This window comes from Berghia stephanieae, chromosome 2, assembly GCF_034508935.2.
Source record: "Berghia stephanieae isolate SIO BIC M18660-M18661 chromosome 2, UCSD_Bste_1.3, whole genome shotgun sequence".
In the NCBI taxonomy this organism is placed as follows: domain Eukaryota; kingdom Metazoa; phylum Mollusca; class Gastropoda; order Nudibranchia; family Aeolidiidae; genus Berghia; species Berghia stephanieae.
In genome coordinates, this window is record NC_088361.1 from 40,220,002 (window position 1) to 40,242,700 (window position 22,699).

The 22,699-nt window shown below is 34.7% G+C and overlaps 1 protein-coding gene across 1 annotated transcript in view; it reads left to right on the plus strand.

The window, feature by feature from the left end:
* The window catches only part of LOC144964864 (ATP-dependent RNA helicase DHX8-like), a 24,565-nt gene extending 2,373 nt beyond the window's left edge, over positions 1-22,192 (plus strand). The window contains exons 2-20 of the mRNA XM_078899581.1: positions 3,764-3,859; positions 4,776-4,861; positions 5,686-5,853; positions 6,389-6,687; positions 7,470-7,728; positions 8,049-8,147; positions 8,612-8,722; positions 9,310-9,604; positions 10,790-10,887; positions 12,574-12,724; positions 13,132-13,310; positions 13,724-14,315; positions 14,913-15,094; positions 15,399-15,539; positions 15,781-16,074; positions 17,211-17,339; positions 18,113-18,309; positions 19,417-19,596; positions 20,029-22,192. Of these exons, the coding sequence (XP_078755707.1) occupies positions 3,766-3,859; positions 4,776-4,861; positions 5,686-5,853; positions 6,389-6,687; positions 7,470-7,728; positions 8,049-8,147; positions 8,612-8,722; positions 9,310-9,604; positions 10,790-10,887; positions 12,574-12,724; positions 13,132-13,310; positions 13,724-14,315; positions 14,913-15,094; positions 15,399-15,539; positions 15,781-16,074; positions 17,211-17,339; positions 18,113-18,309; positions 19,417-19,596; positions 20,029-20,266 (3,792 nt within the window). The 5' untranslated portion in view covers positions 3,764-3,765 and the 3' untranslated portion in view covers positions 20,267-22,192. The remainder of the gene's footprint in view (positions 1-3,763; positions 3,860-4,775; positions 4,862-5,685; positions 5,854-6,388; positions 6,688-7,469; positions 7,729-8,048; positions 8,148-8,611; positions 8,723-9,309; positions 9,605-10,789; positions 10,888-12,573; positions 12,725-13,131; positions 13,311-13,723; positions 14,316-14,912; positions 15,095-15,398; positions 15,540-15,780; positions 16,075-17,210; positions 17,340-18,112; positions 18,310-19,416; positions 19,597-20,028) is intronic.
* The last annotated feature ends 507 nt before the right edge of the window (positions 22,193-22,699 follow it).

Sequence of the window (22,699 nt, forward strand, 5' to 3'; positions counted from 1 at the left end):
TGAAGACGCATTTGTTATCTATCAAAAAACATACGGTACTACTAGACAATCCTTGATGAATTTCAAAAGTTGTGTTTGAAATTATATCCTAAATTTTTTCATGATTCATTCCTCGCGAAATCGTGTGGGTTTACGTCTGTTTCAATGGTGTGTCGCAAAAAAAAAAAACTAAGGTTTTTTATAAAGTTTATTGAGAAAAAGATACGGAAAAAAGTGTCCCTAGATAGGTAAGCAATTTGGTGCATAAGTGCAGTAAAAATTGGTGCGCAAAATTAGTTCATAGCGGATGCGAGACTGTTTGTGTGTATGTGTGTTTCTTTTTTTCTTTCTTTTTTTGGGAGTGCCTACGTACACGGTAATGGTGCATCTAGCTTCAGGATCTACGTACACGTAAACTGGTTTACCGTTGCAACACAAGCAAGGTCCTCGATGTCGTGACCGCGCGCGCTCGTGTGTGTGTGTGTGTGTTTGTGTGTCATTTAAAAAAAAATCAAAACAATTTTAACCATTATGCGAGATTCCATCTTACACTCCCCAAACTCCAGATCTTAGTCTTAATGTTATTAAAAGACAAGCTTTGCGATTTATATTTTAATTGAAGCCCGAGTCGAAATATACTCTTACTACTGCTCTCTTGGTGAAAACGATTTATTCTGCAGAAGCAATCTGGAGGAAAAAATCAGGGTCACTGTAAAAGGTTAAAATTTCACGAAGTACGCTCCGTGAACACCGCTGTAACAATCCTTTGATCTACGTCATCAGGCAACCCATTGTTTCTTTCATCTTTTCCCATTCCCCCTTACTATCCCCCCATCCCCCCGCCCCCGGCCCATCTCTCTCTCTCTCTCTCTCTCTCTCTCTCTTTCTCTCTCTCTTTCTCTCTCTCTTTCTCTCTCTCTTTCTCTCTCTCTCTCTCTCTCTCTCTCTCTCTCTCTCTCTCTCTCTCTCTCTCTCTCTCTCTCTCTCTCTCTCTCTCTCTCTCTCACACACACACACATTGCAAATGTAAGAAGGCATGCTGATCTGGGATCGTCGTCCCCTCCCCCCAAAAAATGCAGGATTAACAGTTGTGACCATAAATTGCACGACAATTCAACCTACAGAAAAGGGTAAGTGACCTGCTAGAGCGCTTTGATCTGCGCAGGTCCCTGTTTGCCCGGTAATAATTGTCTCTCATTGAAAGTTTCAAGCAGCAATTTAAAGCCGTTTGAATGGTGCTCACAACATTTCGGCCCCCGGCCCATCTCTCTCTCTCTCTCTCTCTCTCTCTCTCTCTCTCTCGCTCTCTCTCTCTCTCTCTCTCTCTCTCTCTCTCTCTCTCTCTCTCTCTCTCTCTCTCTCTCTCTCTCTCTCTCTTTTGTCATAGTGTTATCCCTTCCCCTTCCCATCTCATTGTAAAATGAAAACGTTCTGCTGTTTGCAGATACGTGTATGATTGTTTTGTTTTTTCTCTCTCACTAGGCTAGGATTAAAAACCAAGACATCGGGTAATGGGTGTCTAATGCCAAAGTATAGATTCTCTCTTTGGCCATAATTTTGAAAGTTCTTATAATTCAAAAATTGATAAATTTTTACTTCATTGGCTTTCTGAGAAATGTGCATGCAGGAATTAAGAACGAAATACACCATTAGAAAGCATGTTTTGTGCCCTTTAAAATGATACCAAAATTAGCCACATAGGTTTACAAATAACACCACAGTGACCAAGACAGTAAAGGGCCAAAAATAAAGTTCCAAAAAACAAGTTTCATATTACAGTGAACAAATCGGTGACCACTGGACTGGAGTTATCAAAACCTTAGTCTTGAATCCCTCTTGTAACTTCTTGATGTCAACACTCAAATACCACGAAAGTTTATTGGTCCTCTCCTCGTGACCAGATGGAGCTGCCACAACAGTTGAGAGGCCTTCCGAAAGCTCCGTGGTTGAGGTCAGGATTTTTATTTCCTTTTAGGGTTAGTTTTAGGTTTGAGTAAATTTGCTAGGGTGTTTGTTTTTCCATTAGGGTTAGTTAGTTAAACGTACTAGTTGAGGGAATATTTGGGTTGTTTCCTTTAGCGTGAGAAGCTTTCGGAAGGTCTCCCCAACAGTTGAAGTTGGGATGCAGGCTCAACTTCAACTTCGACTCCCCATCGCAGCGACATCATATCTCCTCTTGATTCTCTACTCATTTCATTTCGTGTAATCAACATATAAGTGCCTGCTCCACTCTCACTTTTCTGAATTAATAATCACCCCAGCACCACTAACGAAAACTTGACAGGCGGCAGGTTAATGTAAACACCTGTTTTTTATTTTCCGGTGACAATGATTGTACTGGAGTTTCACTATGGTCAATGTGCTTCATAATAAAGCAAGCAGTCATTAGCACTCTTTAGTCTAAATATTATTTTCCAATTGATTCTATGCGTTTAGGTAAAATACCTCATCTGTCCCACAGATTCAGATCTATCAACATTCAACATACAAACTATGTGTAACATTAAATATTTATAGTCAGAGGGAGTTTAGTAGGGACTAATCACCCAACTGGCAGTCTGAAAGCAATAAATAACAAGGAACCAAGTGATGTCAGCTTCATTCATTATGATCAAATAATAATAATATATTATTATAATGTAGAATCCCCACCGTTATAGTTGGTGCAATTTATGAATCTTGTAAGACAATTTTACATTAGTAAGGCCAAAGCATTGATAACAGAAAAGTACTTAAAATAAATAGAAAATAAATTCGCATTGACGACATCCTTAACAAATCTCTCTCCCCATCCCAATCAATTTTTCTGTAGTCTCTCTTTCACACAAATACATACATACACACACATGCATTCAAGAAATCCATGGCCACTCAATATGCAGCCCATTATGATAGTCCCATGACCTGGTATGCTTCATCCTAAAGATACCAGAGACCAAGGGGAGTATTGTCAGTGATGGGGAGGAGAAATTTACGTGTTGCCGTACATTAAAAAATTATACTGTCACCTTATTCAAAGCTAGAAGGATTGCTATGAAACAATACAATCATGTTTAGTCTCAGATTTGTGTCAGCCTGAATACATGAAGGAGACGGTGATAGGTGAGCGACATGACTCCAAGTAACATTCCAAAACAATACATGCTAATTTCATTTAAATCCTGGCATTGCTATGGCTACATAAAATAATGATATTTATATTGGCTTGGTCGAGAAAAAACGTGTATCTTATAATTGTTCATTTTCATTTAAGATATTAAAACTTCGTTCTCGCTATGCATGATTTGACATGTGGCTTTAGCAATTTTAACCTCACTTCAGATGACACCGCTGTTCACCCCATATATTGGAGCTTACTCAATGTCTCAATCCTCTCTCTTTGTTATATGTTAGTGTATATAGCTTAACCGCTTAGTGCTAACTCGCCAATAAACTTTCATGATGTTTGTTTGTTGACCTCAAGAAGTTGCAAGAGGGACTCAAGATGGTTACTACTTTTGAAACCACTTTTTTTTTTGAGTGGTGGATGGTGTCGATTGTAGAGCATCTCCGTAATGGCCAGACTGAGGTGCTGTAACGGTCGGGTTGTGGATTTGAGTCCCCACTGCTGAAAAGTTTTTATTCTTTATTGTCCTTTGACATTTATCCACTCACTTCATTTCTTGTGCTCCACTCCTTTTTATGAATTAATATTCACCCCATATATCAGAGCCTACCATTTTGTTGGTTTTATCAACAAAAACATTTCTTTCTTTTTTATTTTTATTTTTAAAAATAATTTCAGATATGGAAGAACTACAAAAACTTGAGTACCTTTCCCTTGTGTCAAAAGTTTGTACTGAACTGGAGAACCATTTGGGAATCAATGACAAAGATTTAGGTATTGTCAATCCATACCATGAGTGCATTCCATTATTATTCATTGTTCTGTGTCGGTGATCATTTTTATTTCAATTTTTTCTTTTTCTTTCTTTATTATTGTTGGATTGCAGTCATCAATGGAAGTCCAAATTCAATTTTGTTAATGAAATATAGCAAGTCTTGGGTGTAGAATTTGCGAGTCACTCAGTGCAGTGTTTGATAATATATGTACAATGATTTATCTTTCCATTTATTCTAGGAGATTTGAGCAAATGTGAAGTTGACTTTGGTTGATACATTTCTCATTTCCCTTGTCATCTCTTGAGGAGTGGACATATTATCACATGTTGCCATGATTTAGATTTAGAAAGTATGCCACTCAAGAATGAAGAATTGAGAGAGTTCATTTACTAATCTTTTTGATTTATTTAAATCGAGGTGGTATTTGATCAGCATTTTTACGTTATGTTATGTTTTGGAGCTTAAATGTAAATGGTCTGATTTGTCTTTTATTTTTTATTTTCAACCTCTTTATGAATGATCAGATGTCTTTCAGTTATTAACAAGGCTTACCTGACCTTATAGCTCAGCTGGTAGAGCACTCACTTTGCACGCACTCTGTTCATCATGCAGTGTCAGGGTAGCTAACTCTATTAGATCTAATGGAAAGTACTTTGCGATAGACTAGCGTCTCCTGACTACCGGGAATTTGTCCAGCAACATATATCAATTCCCAATTTTCAACACTCTCCTCCCAGAAGCAGACCTTGCTTAAAATTAAATTGAGAATGATATCATTTCTTTTTAATATTTATTTTACATGATTTTTATTTTGATTGTTATTATCAAAGTTAATTTATGGTCTTGGATAGATGGCTATTTAAATTTCCCTCACTTCTCTTAAAACATGCTTATTTTAAATTCATTTTACACAGCGGAGTATGTTATAGACCTGGCTAACAAAAACAACACATTTTCAAGCTTCAAGCAAGTTTTGGAGGAAAAAGATGCTCAGTTTTCTGTAAGTATTATTTTAGTTTACAAATCTCTCACACTCTCTCTCTCTCTCTCTCTCTCTCTCTCTCTCTCTCTCTCTCTCTCTCTCTCTCTCTCTCTCTCTCTCTCTCTCTCTCTCTCTCTCTCTCTCTCTCTCTCACACACACACACACACACACACATTGCAAATGTAAGAAGGCATGCTGATCTGGGATCGTCGTCCCCTCCCCCCAAAAAATGCAGGATTAACAGTTGTGACCATAAATTGCACGACAATTCAACCTACAGAAAAGGGTAAGTGACCTGCTAGAGCGCTTTGATCTGCGCAGGTCCCTGTTTGCCTGGTAATAATTGTCTCTCATTGAAAGTTTCAAGCAGCAATTTAAAGCCATTTGAATGGTGCTCACAACATTTCGGTCCCAGGACTTGGAACGCCATATCAAGACAGATTCAGCATTTTTCATCGCTGGATCTTTTCAAAAAGTGTTTCAAGAACCTAATTAAACAAGATTGTTGTTTGATTGTATGAAAGGGTTCTTACTATTGTTATTTGTAATGATAATATATTATTTTTATTTATTATTTATATATCATAATTCTTCCAATTACTTCCCTTTTCAAAAATGTTATGCGCCCAGAGACCTCGCTATCGGAAAAAAAAGAAAAGAATACTTTATTTTATTTTTTTTTTTATAAACTGTAAACAATATGTAATCTATGTTTATATTTAATGTATACACTAGTTTGCTCCAACACAGTTTTCTCGAGTGGTTAACAGAAATACGAAAATTAAAGTGAAACAATTTTTTGTTTTTTGTCTCCTTTCAATTATTTTTTTTTTTAATATAGGACTCTCTCATTGCAAATCTACTCCGACTGATTCAAAAGATGAGACCAAAACAGAAAGAGAAGACTTGGGACAAAAGAGAGGAAGAGGAGGAGAAATCTACATCTAGTAATGAGTTAAATAGGAAACTTTTCCCTGGTTTAGCTCTTCCAAATAATCCAGATGTTAGGGTAAGCTGACTTGATTGACTGTATTTTGCTTAAATCTGTCATCTAAGACATTTCCTTTTGGAATGATATCACCAAGGGCACTAAGTACGAACCCTGCTTTGAGTACTGTATTTTAATCGTGAGTTTTATCAATGAATCAAAAAGAAATGCTAAATAAACTTCAAATACATCTAACGTTGATCAGATGATGCCACGAGAAAGACTGAATTTAATTTTCCTTGGTTATGACCCTTACATAGATCTAATTTTTTTCCCCTTATCTTTAGTCTAATCTTCTGGTTACATCTCAGCTGCCATTTTAATATCATGTTGATAAATTTACCTTCAGATGGTTATTAAGTAGACAATTTTTAATAATTTTTTTTCCCCTGGTAATTTAGGATTAAGATTCCTCATTTTCAAGTTTCTTATTCCTCATCGCCATGTGTCAGGGTAGACATGTTTGTGTCTACCTAAATCTTGAGGAGAATTTATTGTACTTTACTTCAATCGAATATTGTGATAGATAATCCTTTTTAACCATTATCTGTTGCAGACAATGCTTGATAGTGATGATGAGATAATAGAGAACAAGAAAGAGCAAATTGTTAAAGAAGACAAAAAGTCGTCAAAAAAGAAAGCGAAAGTGAAAAAGAAAAGACACTCCTCAGAGAGTGAGGATGACATAAAAAAAGAGATGAATCAGGAAACAGACGATCAAGGTGTTGTCAATAATATGATGCAGGAGTTGGAGGCCCTGATGGGAAAGGCATCTGGTCACATCAAAGAGGAAGATGATGGAAGGAAAAAGGAAAGACACAAGAGAAGCAGGAGTCGTAGCAGGGATAGAAAAAGGTATGAAGAGCCTTTTCTTTTTCTTCAACATCTTTCTATGCATGCATATTTTGTTATCATGAGAATATTCCCTTTCCTCTTTGTTACTTAAACAAGCCTTTTCAAGATAAGTGGCATGTTTCAGCTGATATAATTCCTATGTAATCTGTAGTTTGTGTGAAAATCAAATCAGTTGCGCCATTACAGAATGATAACCAAGTAGGGGAGACAACGCTAGAGCATCATGTTGATTTTAACTTAGAGATCCCAACCTATTTTTTTTTTTGCAATTTCCTGTCTTTAATGCTATGGTTGTGATTGGCAAGCTTGTATACACTTACTTACTTAGTTAATTCCTTGGACTCCCCAAGGAGAATAGGCCATCAACTATTCGCCATCCATCTCTCTCATGGACCGTTGCCTCCAGCTCTCTGTTGGCAGTTCCCTTGATTTTCTCCAGGGTTGAACATCCTTGCACTTTCACGGTCATCCCTCTCTTCTCTTTCTTTGTGGATTCGATGTCAGCGTAATGTTGGATATTCAAAGTTTCAAATCTTGATTAAAAGGATTGTCTCCATCACAATACAATTTAAATGCCATATAATTTAGCACAATTTTCAAAAGATCAGGATGCAGAAATTGTGTGTCAAAATCCAAATTTTCAGAACTATTTGTTACTCATGACAGAAGCATAATTTTTGTTGGTCTTGATTTCAAGAGAGTGTAAGGTGAAGTCAATGGTCTGTTTGTAAATGCTCTCTGAAACACTTTTACTGTTTTGAAATTATCAATTTATCTTCCAGAAAGAGAAGATCCACTTCTAGAAATCGTCATAGGTCAAGATCACCTCGTGACTCAAAGGGACGCTACAGATCACGAAGTAGATCTCATTCCCGGGATAGAAAAGATAGGCATAGAGATCGCCATTATCGAAGAAGTCGGTCTCGTTCACGAAGCAGAGAAGACAGAGACAGAAAACATAAAGATAGAAAGAGGCGTGACTCTGACAAACCAAGAGAAAAGGATTACAATGACATACCCTTGGAGCCTATTGTTGGCCATGTAAGTCACTAGTTTTCTTTTAAAGCAATTTTTTATGGATGATTTCACTCGCATTATTTTATCCAAAATTCTGTGTTTGGAATTGTTTTGGATTGTTCATTTTCATAGGTAAACATTTTATGAAATTCTTGCAGGTACTGTTAAATGCTAATAATATGTTTACTATAATCATCATTTTTATTCCCTTATACATTTTTACATTTTAAGTGTTTTATTCTGAATTTGTTTATTTCAATTAATTACAATTGAATTTTTTTATTTATTTGTTAATTATAATTATTTAAATTTTGAATAAATTAATCTTTTGGGTTTGATTTCAGATATATGAAGGGAAAGTAACATCAATTTTACCATTTGGCTGTTTTGTCCAATTGGAAGGACTTCGCAAACGCTGGGAGGGTTTATGCCACATTTCACAGGTAAGACATTAAACATGAATTCTTATGTCTCACAAGTAAAAGAATTTGATTCAATGAGATTAATTTATGGAAATTAGTCTTAATTGTCACGATGGATTATTTGTCCCTGGTTTTAGATTTTAACATCTCATGAAAGTTCCAATCACTCAGTTGGTAGAACTCTAACCTCATAAGCACAGGTACTGACGTCAAGTTTGTTTTTGTTTTGTTTTTGTTTTTTTGTTTTTTTGCTTACTCTTCTGCCTATCTAACAATGGTTGGGTCCATTAGATCTAACAGAAAATACTTCGCAATAGATTAGCATCTTATCCTAAGAGTATCAAACTAGAGATTGCTGTCACCACCACAGAATAAACTCTGGCCCTTGAGCCTTTGGCTTATGTTGAGTCCTCTCACAAGAGCAAACTTGTTTATAAGGATTATGAAGAAATTTAATTGTTATCTTTATTTTGCTTTTGTTCCAGTTAAGGAGGGAAGGCCGTGTGACTAATGTTGGTGATGTTGTAACAAGAGGTCAAAAAGTCATGGCCAAGTGTCTGTCTTTCACAGGAAACAAACCGAGTCTATCTTTAAAAGTAAGTCAAATATATTTGCTGATACCACATTAATAAATGCTCACTTTGTCTCTATCTGATTCTGTTGATGGATTATGAAATAATTATTCCATTTAAATTACTAACTGTTGTGATATTGATGGCATCTGAGCATGTGTTGAGATATGAATACTTTTTTTGTACTGCCTTCGAAGAGCTATCTGGTATCTGGTGCTTAAACTTTCTATAGGGTTTTGATAAAGTTTGGAAAAAATGCACATGTGATTTAAACCCAGGGAAATTGAAACTAGGGACAGAGTAAGGTGCAAATATCAAACTTGCTTTTTTGATTCTGGTAAAGAAATAATATTCCTCTTCTACTTACTTAGGAGTGAAGTCAATGCTTCCTCTCCTATTTCTCCTTTTGTTTTATGTAATGAATTTATATCAAAAATTTGATATTAATTTACTTCCCCGGCCATAAAAAAAGATAAGATAAGTACATTTTTTTAAAATGTATGTTTCTAAACTACAAAAGTAAAGCACAGAATTTTCATTAAATCTCTTTGCCATGATCTTGCAATGTTTAGAACAGTTTTTAGTTTGAATTTTATTTATTGTTCTGGTAGGATGTTGATCAAGAGACAGGAGAGGACCTGAATCCCAAACGAGTCAGAGTGGGTGGTGAGGTGAAAGATGGAGATGACAACGTGGCCAGGAACCCGGACAGACCCAGTACTCTGCCTCTGATTGATGCACCAGAGCTAGAAGATGAAGCCACAGAGATGAAAACATTCAAGCGTCTTACATCGCCTCAAAGATGGGAGCTAAAACAAATGATGGCTGCTAAGTGTATTGACATTACAGATTTGCCAGATTTTGATGAAGAATCTGGCCTTCTGCCCAAGGAGGATGACTCTGGTGGTTCGTGTTTTTTTTTTTTTAATTCATGTAATAGAGTGCATCTATTTAGCACCCTTGTATCATCAAAATCTCAAAGCACCTCACACTCTTTGCTTTTATAATCATCGCCCAGGACATCCTAATATACAGCAGCATTCATAAATTATCCTGTAAAAAATAGGCAGTATAGACTGATAACATTTAAGTTAACATATGCATTTAAGACAGCTAAAATTGTTTATAAGTAGGTAATTTTTTTAAAGAAGATAATTATAATGATGCTGTTTATGATAATGATAAAAAAATTTACAGTGACAATAATGGTAATAGTAATCATAATAATCATCATTATCATCTTCATCATTATTTTCATCATCATCAGCATTATAACAGCTCCTCAACAAAAAATTTAATTCGAGCCAGATCCTGTTGTGAAACATTGAATTGTTTAACAGTTTTTTTTTTTATTTTTTTTTTTATTTTTATTTTTTTTTAAATTTATAATAAGCAGTTTTTTAGTTAAGAAGTTATCCATAATACAGTATTCTTTGTCAAGTTTTAAACTGAGATTTTACTGGAGAATATCAAGTAAACAAAAACCAAAAAACAGAATTTCTCTCCTTTTCCCCCTAATATTACTCCTTTTTCTACTCCTTTTCTTGAGTAGTTTGTGTCCAAGTTGATCTTTTGTTTCGGGGGGGGGGGGGGGGGGGGGGGGGGGGTAGTTGTATTTCTCAATTATTGTGTGATATAGTTACTTTGGTTGATTTTACATTTTCGGGAATTCAGTTGCAATGTTATTGTTTTCAATAAATGTTTTTCTTTTTTTAAAAAAAAACAACTTTATTATCCATGTATTCTAGATTCATTATATTATATTGCCCTTCCGTCATGACATCATAAAATATCATTGCCTAGGCATTCCACTACGAAGGAATATAAATAATTCATCAATCAAGATGTCTGATGTCAACAGGAATCACCCATGTTGTCCAAGTGAACAAATTGACAAATTGGGGGCTAATTTTCTTGCCCAAGGAAGAAAAGAAAAGTACGTGAAACGGGGGCTCTATCCCAGGACCTTCTGGGTCACAGTGCAATGTCTTAACCACTCAGCCACTTCTCATTTTAGGTAATACAATCTTAAAAACATGTCTTAGAATTAATGGATTTTAAAAATTTTGATCTTCTATTCTATTTATATAGATGAGGATGTAGAGATTGAAATGGTGGAGGAAGAGCCTCCATTTTTACAAGGTCATGGCCGAATGAATGTGGAATTAAGTCCAGTAAAGATTGTCAAGGTAATATTTCATCACATCTGAGGTCCTGACAAATGTATTTATTGAACATCTTCCTTTCATTAAAAAAGAAAAATAATCAATGTCCAAAGTTTCATGAGAGAAAAAAATCAGATAGGGAAATAATATACTGACCACAAATAGGGGCGTAGGGTGGTTGTAAGCTGATGCCTCCCCATACACGAACACATTTCCTCTTTCATAGGAGTCCTTCCCCATGACACAATTTTGTGCATATCTTTCTCCCTACGTTTTGAGCACAGACTTAAAAATAAAAATAAACTTTTTTTATCGCGTCAAAGACAAGAAAATAGTCAGCTAGTTAATTATCACCACCTACACAGTCCGCCTGACGTGGATGTATTCACTGCCTATTGCCTACTATGCCACAGACTAGAGAGAGGTGACAGTGTCGCATCGCAAGTCATCAACACAAGTTTAGTCAGTAATCAACTAACACACAGCATGTGTTGGACAGGGCCGTTGCTCTCTGTTTTGCTACTGACACACACCCATTTTTCCGGTTGACACTCTTTGTTCCAGCACTTTCTTTATGTCCGGTTGAAAGTCAACCGGGATGATGAGTCCGAAATATATATTTTTCTTTGAAAGGTGATCGACTGCTCTCAGCGGAAGTTTTCTTTCCTCACGACCGTGATTGTTTAATTTCTCTTTTTCCTCCTTCACACAGGACTGTACCTCCTCCTCTCCTCCTCCTCCTCCTACTACTACCCTTCTTCTTCTTCTTCTTCTTCTTCTTCTTCTTCTTATTCTTCTTCTTCTTCTTCTTCTTCTTCTTCTTCTTCTTCTTCTTCTTCTTCTTCTTCTTCTTCTTCTTCTTATTCTTTTTTTTTTTCTATTTCTTTTTCTTCTTCTTCTCCTTTTTTTTCTTCTTCATCTTTTTTATAAGAATTAATCCAAATATATGAAAGAATCAGCTTAAAAATTTTAAACAAACAGGAGTGAAGACAATGCAGCTTCTTGTGTCAAGCACTACACATACTTCAAAAAAGTAGGAATTGTTCTCTTCCTTTCATTTTACAACTGACTCTGACCTGGGCCAGAAATTTGTGTACTCTCTCAAATAATTGGAATGTTGTTTTTTTGGGTTTTTTTGTACCATAAAATAAGGACCTGCTTATTTTATTAATTATAAATGAGTTGGGGGGGGGGGGGACCCATTAATTGACTAGTCAATTGACGTGTCATATTTGTGTTGTGTTTGTTAATCCATATTTTTGTCCTGTTGGTCTATTTTCGCATGTTCAAAAAGTTCCGACAATTTTTTCACTAGCCATTTACAGGCCTGATCCATATAATGCTGTTCTTAATATTTTCATTTTCAGTTGTATGCTTTCACTTTTCCATAATATCATCATTTTTGTCAATATTATTTGGGCAAGTGCTATCCTACCTTGGATACCAGGGGTCGATTTTCCATTTGCCTCTATTCTTGCCCCATACATAAAAATTTGTTGGCATTCTCAAGTTTTTCTCCATCTCTCCATAAACCACAATTTGAACTCTTGGACTTTTATCAGTGTCCATTACTTTGGTATTTTTAGCATTTTCAAATACGTTTTAATAATCTACCTGTTGACTATCTTTTTATGATGTGCATCAATAATTCTACTCAGTTTTGATGAGTTATTTGTTCTATATAAATAAGAATTTGACTCACTATTACAGAATCCAGATGGCTCTCTCGCCCAATCAGCAATGATGGGAAATGCATTGCAGAAGGAAAGAAGAGAACTGAAACAAGCACAGCGAGAGGCCGAGGTTAACTCAATACCAACTGCTCTCAACAATGATTGGATTGATCCAATGCCAGAAGATGGTAAGTCTTTATTTATGTTCTTTTGTGCCATTTCTCTATTTCTGAAAAGCTATTGTTTTATATTATATGAGACCTGTAGAAAATAGATTTTATTGTTATCTTGCCAAATTGGCTTTTGAAAATCTTTATTTATGTTATAATGTGATGACTTAAGATATTTTGGCCTACTTGCGGATCTGTTTACTTCCTGGTGGAACAAATTCTCAATACCATAATCCCAGTTGTCTTATTGTCACTTGATCTCTCGTATTATCAGTTAGATAAGCATTTCTCCATTTTATGAAATACACTATTTCTTGATGGTTGAGCTTTCAATGTTAGAATAATTTAGACATTTATAAGGGCGCTACAACATTTTACACCGAAGCAAAGTTAAAAGAAGGTGTGTTTCTCCTTTGTTGTTACAGGGGGGCGAACTTTGGCAGCAAATATGCGTGGTGTTGGAATGGCCCCTAAGGAGGAGCCAGAGTGGAAGAAGCACATCAGTGGAGGTGCCAAAGCATCCTATGGCAAGAAAGAAAACAAATCCATTCTGGATCAGAGACAGGGACTGCCTATTTACAAATTGAAAGATGATTTACTTAAGGTATTTTATTCTATTTTCCATTGAATGTGTGTGATATTGAAAGGTTTTTGTAAAAAAAATAGTTTGTTGTTAATTACATTTAAAAAATGAAAAAGCTATCAAAAGAAATAATTAAAGACTAAATTTCTTATTCATTGTCAGATAATACTTATTGAAAATTTCATATACGTATCAGAGTTGGTTCCATGACTTTGCTTTGGATTTTATATTTTTATCCTTTATTTGGATTGTTAAAATTAAAATAAAAGAAACACTAGCTAAAACATGTCATCAATGTGCTTTGAAGTTGTCATAATTTATTTGTCATATTTTATCATTCACTCATCTGGCAATTTAATACACGACTCTTTTAAAATTTTAGTCTTACAAATAGCCTGATCATATTATTTGAACTTGATTTGTTTTTCATTCAGGCTGTTGCTGATAACCAGACATTGATTGTCATTGGGGAAACTGGCTCAGGAAAAACTACCCAAATCACACAGTACCTGGCAGAAGCCGGTTACACATTGCGTGGTAAAATAGGCTGTACTCAACCCAGACGTGTGGCTGCCATGTCAGTAGCCAAGAGGGTGTCAGAAGAGTTTGGTTGTCGTCTTGGGCAAGAGGTTGGTTACACAATCCGTTTTGAGGACTGTACAAGCATGGAGACAAAGATCAAATACATGACAGACGGTATGTTGTTGAGGGAATGTCTTATAGATGGAGATCTTACCCAATATTCCATCATCATGTTGGACGAGGCTCATGAAAGGACCATCCATACCGATGTTCTTTTTGGTCTTTTGAAACAGGCAGTCAAAAAAAGGCCAGATCTAAAACTGATAGTAACGTCAGCTACTTTGGATGCTGTAAAGTTCTCTCAATATTTTTATGAGGCTCCAATTTTCACCATCCCTGGAAGAACATACCCTGTTGCAGTTTTGTACACAAAGGAGGCTGAGACAGACTACTTGGACGCTTCTCTCATCACTGTCATGCAAATACATCTTACAGAACCACCAGGTTTGTGTTATAACTTCTGAGTCATCTTTACTGTTTAAATGTTTTCTCTCTTTTTATTTATTTTGTTTATTATTAAATGGGAGAGTGAGGGGAGATCTTGGAATAGAGTAAATTTGTAGCTTTTTTTTTTTGGGGGGGGGGGGGGGGTTTCCAATTCACATATTTTTTTAAATGACATTATTTTTCTTTGCATTATATAATGGTAAATGTGCCTTTGATTTTAACATGGGGCATAAAATAACATCAATTATTACACATGCTTTGAAAAGCTGTGGAAAAATAAAACCAAGTTCAATTAGTTTCTGTCGTTGAATAATGAAAAATAATTTAAAAATTTTTTAAAATTAATATTTTGTCCTCAATTTTTTTCCAATACTGTAAAAGCTATTACTGTTATAGCTTTAATTTGGCGACAGATCCTCAGTTTTTTGTTTTCTTTTTTCATTATACAACCCATAAAAAAACTGACGAGAATGAAATCCTTTCAATGTTTCTTAAATAATAACCTAATATTGATGTCTTTTGTGTCTTTTTAAAATTAGTTTATGTACACATTAGAAACTATATTCATTTAATAATCATCTCCTTCTTTATCAGGTGATATCCTGATATTTCTGACTGGACAGGAAGAAATTGATACAGCTTGTGAGATTCTCTATGAGAGAATGAAAGCCCTGGGTCCAGAGGTGCCTGAACTTATCATTCTGCCTGTCTACAGTGCTCTACCATCAGAGATGCAGACAAGAATTTTTGATCCTGCTCCACCAGGATCAAGAAAGGTGAGGTGGATATATACTCAAATATAACTAGTTTGTTTTTTTTGACCACCCACTTGTGCAAAAGGAGCCATTTAATGTCTGAATGTCTTATTTTTATTTTGTGTAGCATGTTACAATATGAATTGTGTTTAGGTGAATGATTACACGATGCCATTTTCACTATTTATTTAATCTCCGAACATTATCGTCCAAACCCATGAGAGCAAAATTTGTTTCATTGTAAACCGAGTTGAATTTCTATTTTATATTAAGCAAACTTATTTGAGTATAGGAAATTTTGAATCTGAACTAATTATTCTCTCAGGTGGTCATTGCTACGAACATCGCAGAAACATCACTCACTATCAATGGTATCTACTATGTTGTTGATCCAGGCTTTGTAAAACAGAATGTTTACAACTCCAAAACTGGCATTGATCAACTGATTGTCACTCCAATTTCTCAGGTAGGTTTTTGTCTATTGTCACATTAAACACTGAAATATTTCTTGAAAGAATGAATTTCTTTATAATGATATAGATTATATTGTTCAAGGTTCATATACTTTTTGTTTTAATTCGATATATTTCCAGTGTTATAAGCAGATATGTTTTTTAAAGTGTAATTATTTTCTATCAGATGGAATTTTCCTATCCATACAATAATTTGTATTCGTTTGTTCTTTTTTTCTCCTTCCTAACTCTTAGGCTCAAGCGAAGCAGAGAGCAGGGCGTGCAGGACGTACTGGACCTGGGAAATGTTACCGCCTGTACACAGAAAGAGCGTACAGGGATGAAATGTTAGCCACTAATGTCCCTGAAATACAGCGCACAAATCTGGCATCCACTGTACTTAGTCTTAAAGCTATGGGCATCAATGACCTTTTAGCTTTTGATTTTATGGATGCCCCTCCAATGCAGACGCTTATCTCAGCCATGGAGCAGCTACATGCTCTCAGTGCTTTGGATGATGAGGGCTTGTTAACCAGGCTTGGGAGAAGGGTAAACACCACATTCAGATATCTATCCTCCATTGTTTTTTTTTTTGTTTGTTTTTTTTTACAACTCTCTAGCATGTTTGGAAAATTATTTTTTTCCATTAAAGTTATTTTTGTGGGTTTTTTAAAAGTAATTTGTAATTTCTGGTACACTTTCTTGAACTATTTTTATTATGTTATCATTGTTATCAGTACACTACATAAAAGTTTGAAATTCATTATTTTCCTTCAACTGTCTAAAGAGAAGTAAAATTTTTAAAAACAAAAAAACAATCAAATTTCTATAGAAGAGGGTTGTGTTAAAAGTTATGGGATTGGTTGTGACCTTGCATGAGTAAATCATTTTAACAATCCAAAATTTGTTTTATTGTAAACCGAGCTGAATTTCTATTGTATATTAAGCACACTTTTATCACATAAGGTATATGGGTAGAATTTATGGCTTCTTTCTTTAGCAGTTATTTATTATGGTAACTCTCTTTTCACTTGAGTGTAAGGTGACTGAGATTCACATGTTCCAAAAATAGTAAAATATGGTTAGAAAACTGAATATCTTCACCTGCTTTGAAATGCCTTCATTGGTTACTTGTTAGGTTTATGAAGGAGTTTAAAGCTTGATTGCTTACATGCAATCCTCAGGAAGATATGTTTCCCCCTTGCCCTCAAAATCTCATCATTCATTTATAAGATATTACAATGGTAAAAGGATTTTCATGCAAAGTCAAAACTTATAGTGATGGCACCTCTGTGGAATAAAATTAATCTTGGAGTTAAGGCACATTTAAAAAAGAAAGGTTAACAACTTAAAATTGTGTTTTAAAGTTCATGATCATGATTTGTAAATGAGATAATGATAATTTTACAAACTGATAAATCTTTTAACTCATTTTGCACTTTCATCTTATTAGTTATCAAGTGGTTTTGATATTATTAAGAATTTTAGAGCCGGTTTGTGTCGATGCTTTAAATAATTATAGACCAACAACCAATTAAATAATGTATAAACCCTTCTATTATAGAGAGCACAAAAAAGAAGCAATCTGTGCACATCATGTGACTTTTAAAAAAGTATTTCACTTCTTTTCCACATGCATATAATGGTAATGATTATGGCATTAAATGATTTTCCTTTATTTGCAGATGGCTGAATTTCCACTGGAACCCATGTTGTGTAAAATGCTCATCATGTCAGTCCATCTAGCCTGTAGTGATGAGATACTTACCATTGTCTCTATGCTCAGTGTACAGAATGTTTTTTATAGACCAAAGGTAGGGAATAATACACTTCTTTTATCTTTTGACGGTATGGGGCAGCGTGGCTCAGCGGTATGGTCTGTGCTTCGTACCCGTCAGCGGTGTAGTCTGTGCTTCGTACCCGAAAGATACCGAGTTAAAAAAACTGTCAGCATTGTGTGGTCTTGAGCAAGTAACTTCGCCCTAGCTTACTTTGCGGCTGATACCTGGGTTATTCTAGTCTTCCCTTGGAATAGACCCTAAAGACAAATTTCTCCTATGGGATGAAAAAAGGGAATTTAATTTTATTTTATATTTAATTTTTTATTTATTTATATTATTCAGGCGAAATTTGAAATCAGTAGTGATTAAGTTCTGAATCATGAGTGGTGTGATATATGCAAAATGAAAGGTTACTGTTTGTGATATTTCTTTCGTACCTTAGAAAATAGTGAGAAGCCTTCTTTTACATGAGTGCATCATCATTGAAGGCACTCATTTTCTTGCTGTTACAAGTGTTGAGTCAAAAAAAACAACAATTAAATAATGAAGGCTGATTAATAAACGCATCAATCTTTCAACAGATCCTTAAAATATTTTATATATATCAGTAATTGTGTCAGAAGTTAATATTTTTATGAATGCACAATCCAGATGTTTAATAAGGCTTCGTTCATGTTATTGAAATGAACACAAACTCTAGCTTTCTAAGCTTTTCAATAACTTTCTTATGTAACAATTAACTACCGTACTAAAGATTATTTGGCAGTTGATTAACAAGTAGTTTTAAATATTTTATTTTTCATCAGGACAAACAAGCAATAGCTGACTCCAAGAAGGCCAAATTCCACCAACCAGAGGGAGATCACTTGACACTTCTTGCTGTGTACAACTCCTGGAAAAACAACAAGTTTTCTAGTCCCTGGTGTTATGAAAATTTTGTTCAGATTCGTACCTTGAAGAGAGCCCAAGATGTCCGTAAACAGATGTTAGGTATAATGGACAGGTAAGAATTGACGTAAAAAATGGCAAGCAGTTGCAGTTAAAGCAATAATGTTTTTCTTCGAGTCAGCAGAGTTTTTCAAATTAATAATGATATCCCTTAAGTATTAGACAAATAGAATTGTTCTTAAATATTTTAAATCGTAGTGGATTTTCAGAAAGAAAAAAAAAAAATTATAATCCTATGAAGAGCAGCATCTTAACATATGGGATTGTGACTAAATCTCTCTTCTTCCCCTTCAAAACCTTTCAATATAGGCAGATTACTTTCCATCTCATATCTATCTTTAAACAGATGTCATTATGCCCCCTCCTATATTGTTTTTACTCTTATTCTTTACAAAAAAATTTTTTAAGAGAAAATGCCCCGATGGGAATACTGTAAAAGACACAATCACATATGCCTAAATTTCAGGTTTGCCTTTTAAAAACAAATCCAGTCCAGCTAAAGCTTTTGGGTTAAGGTAGTTTCCGTCAATTGTGAGATCTCATTTTGCTAAGACAGCCATGACGACATCCTTATCATCACTACCACCAGCACTACAACCACATCATCGCTACCAGTACCAGTGCTGTCATCATCATCATCATCAACATCGCCATCACCATCACATTCAATACCACCCTATTACAACCAACACCACCACATAATCATCACTACCACCACCATGTTATCATCATAAAGACTCCTAAAATTACCACCACTGCCACATCATCATCACAACTACAACAACCACCACATCGTCATCATCATTGGACATTTCCACATTTTATATGAACATTTAGTTTTGGAGGTTTGTTTGTTTGTTTTGTTTTAAAATTTTAATTTAAAGTAGGAGGAGGTAGAGGTTATTGCCTGAAATATATTGGAAATTCCTGTTTTGGCTTTTGAAATTCTCCTACTGATGTCTGAAATTCTTTTAAGTCACATTTTGGGTTTGCATCTCTGCTCAAAATTGATTTTATATAACCGAAAGTAGAAACAGAAAAATTGCTATTGACCAAACCATGTGATTCCATTTTTGGAGTAATAAAAATGAAACTGGAGTAACACACGAAATTTTGAGTGTTATTTCTTAAACATTTTTCTCATTTTTTTGGTTATTTTTAGGCATAAGCTTGATGTGTTGTCGTGTGGCAAAAACACTGTTCGTGTACAAAAAACCATCTGCAGTGGATTCTTCCGCAACACTGCTAAGAAAGATCCTCAGGAAGGCTACAAGACAATTGTTGACAGCCAGTTGGTCTATATCCATCCCTCCAGTGCTTTATTCAACAGACAACCTGACTGGTGAGGTTCAATCACAGTTTAAACAATATTATGAGATTTAAATTTTAAAAAGTCCACTTTCATAAACATAAATGGGTATACAATATTCACTGTTTATTTATGATTGTCGTAGATTAAATTTATATAAAAGCTTGGTTGATTTAGTTTTGATTGTATAATATGTGTCTTATTTCAAAAATAAAAAATAATAAATTATTGCTTTGGCATGTGAAATGTTTTTGTTTTTTTCTTTGTCAGATGTATTTATATTTCCAGTCTGACAAGCAGTATACGCATTATAGATTACTCCTGTTATAAAATACCTAAGTTTGCTATGGTTCTCATAGTATCGATTAAGAAAGTGAATTTGAAAACAATTCCATCATAACTGACTGGTTTTGTTTTTTTGTTTTTTTAAAAATGCTAATGAATATATTTGTTTACTTTTTACAGGGTCATCTATCATGAACTTGTTCTGACAACAAAGGAGTACATGAGAGAAGTGACTGCTATCGATCCCAAGTGGCTGGTCGAATTTGCACCCAAATTCTTTAAACACTCAGATCCTACCAAGCTGAGCAAGCAGAAGAAGCAACAGAAGATAGAACCACTTTACAACAAGTATGAGGAACCAAACTCCTGGCGAATCTCGAGGGCTTTCAGGAAATTCCACAGCAAAGTCACTTTTTAAGCTTTTATCACTTTTATAAACATTATTTTGCCTTGTGACTGTCATATAAACTGAACCAAGTAGTTGAATTGATAAGAATGGTCTTTCAAAATATATCGTGTAGTCATTGCAATGAGCTACATTTAGGTCATAAATTTTGTGTTATACTTTGCGGATCTGTCTTTTAAGTCTTTTCTTTTCTAGAAACAGGAAAATGTCAGATGGAGCCAAATCTGGCCAAAAAAAAAAGCAGGGTTCAGAAAATTCTCAAATCATTATTTATCAATGGTGACCTTTCACATTTGTACAATGATGCGATGTGTTGTCTTGAAAGAAAAGAATGTGACCTTTTTTTTTATTGCTTGTTCACCAAGAATGAAATTAAGTTTGACTTGGATACTATTCATTGTTTATTGTTTTACCTGTGAGCAACAATATGATTAATGTATAGCCTTCTGCATCTCAGCATATGGCCTTTGACAAATGAACAAGTCATTTTTGTCTTTTAGGGATCTGGTTGGAAGATGTTTTAATAATTATTTTGACTGATATTTTATCCCAGTGATACTTTTTATCAACTGTAATTAGCCGGTCAAAAATATATGGTGTGGTTTCAAAAAGTCTCAACAAAATGATTGAACAATGTCCTGTCTGTCTTCGTTTTTGTTGGTCAACAAATGAGGAAGCCATCTTGGAGATCTTTTGGATATGGGTAAATGTTTGTGAAGATTTATCAAGACTAATCCAAGTTCCAAGTGACATTTAGTTGATTTTGGTTTGTCTTTCCATAAGAAGATCTCTCACATTCGAAACATTTCTATGTAAATGCTGAAACTGAGCGACCCAAGTTCACATCATCTTTGATGTTAGAGAGTCCACTTTTAACTTATTAACCCAGAATTCGACAATAAAAAGGCTGTTGGTGCCTTGTCAAATATATTTCTCAGTTTCATCAAAATTTTCAGATGGACTCTTTCCTTTTTGATAAAGTTATTTAATGACAGAATACGTTTTAAGGACGCTAAAGTTTTATATCAATGAGTAACCAAATGTTCTTTTTTGCAACTTTCATTTATACCCATTGCACTTTGGTGCAGCACCACTAGAAGATGACTATTTCTAGACAGCTGAAACTTTCCACATGTAGCTAATACATGTACCAGGTCAACGATTCCTGGAATTTCAAGTGTCTAGAATGATTCCTTCATACTCAGGGAGATTAATGTTTGACTGACCTTTCTATTTTCTTGTAGGAAATAATTATTGCAATTCTCCCAATATGTTATATGGTATCAAAATAAATCCTTATAATATAAATGAAAACTCCTTATGGAGCAATGATGTAATTTAAGATGAAATGAAGAGTGGCGCACCATTTCAAGTCAACCTCTAAAGAGTAGTAAGGGGGCAGCATGGCTCAATGGTACGGTCTTTGCTTCAATCACCCGCTGCTGCACTGTGTGGCCTTGAGCAAGTCACCTCGCCCTAGCTCACTGTGCGGCGCTGCTCTGCGGCTGATGCCTGGGTTATTCCAGTCTTCCCTTGGAATAGACCCTAAAGACAAATTTCCCCTTGGGGATGAATAAAGGGAATTCTATTCTATTCTTATAAGAATGTCATCTATTGCATGTTTTGAAACAAGCCTTACTTTGTGGCAAATTTGCTGTGTAAATTGTAATTAGTTTTAATGTTGTTTGCGACATTGAGGGGATTGGAAGGGAGGGAGGAGAGTGTGTTTGTGTATATTTAAGAGAGAGTGAGAGAGATTTGTGTGTTTGTGTATGCATGTGTGAGTGTGTGTACACAAATATATGTGGCTCGCTTTCTGATATAAATTGAATTATCAAATGATAGTTGCATTGTAATAAACCCACAGTTCTCTTGATGTGGACAATTCTTGTCATGATCTTACCATGTTTTTGATAATAAATGCATAGAGAAAATTTATCTCATCTCTTTATTAGTTGGTTGTATCCTTCCAATATTTAAAAGTAATAACTTTAATCCCTAAGGGAAAAAGAGTTTATTCCTTTCATCGTTAAGTATTATTGTGCTGTGCCTATGGAATAAAAGAATGCTGAAGAGAAGTCTCGCTTAATTTCTATGCTGTGACTTCTAACTCAACCCTAAATATAACATGTCTGCTTCATACTTAGCCACAAAAGAATTGCAATGGTACAAGCCAAATTAACATTACTGTTAACTACAAAATTCAACAAGACAAAAGAACAAACATGTCTGAATTAGATTATATATATATATATATATATATATATATATATATATATATATAAAATATATATATATATATATATATATATATATATATATATATATATATATATATATATATATATGGTATGGTGTTATTTTCATTGATTTTCCTATTTTTATCAGCCTTTTCCAGAGACATGATCAAAATCAACACTTCTTTTTTTTTGACAGTTGATGTTA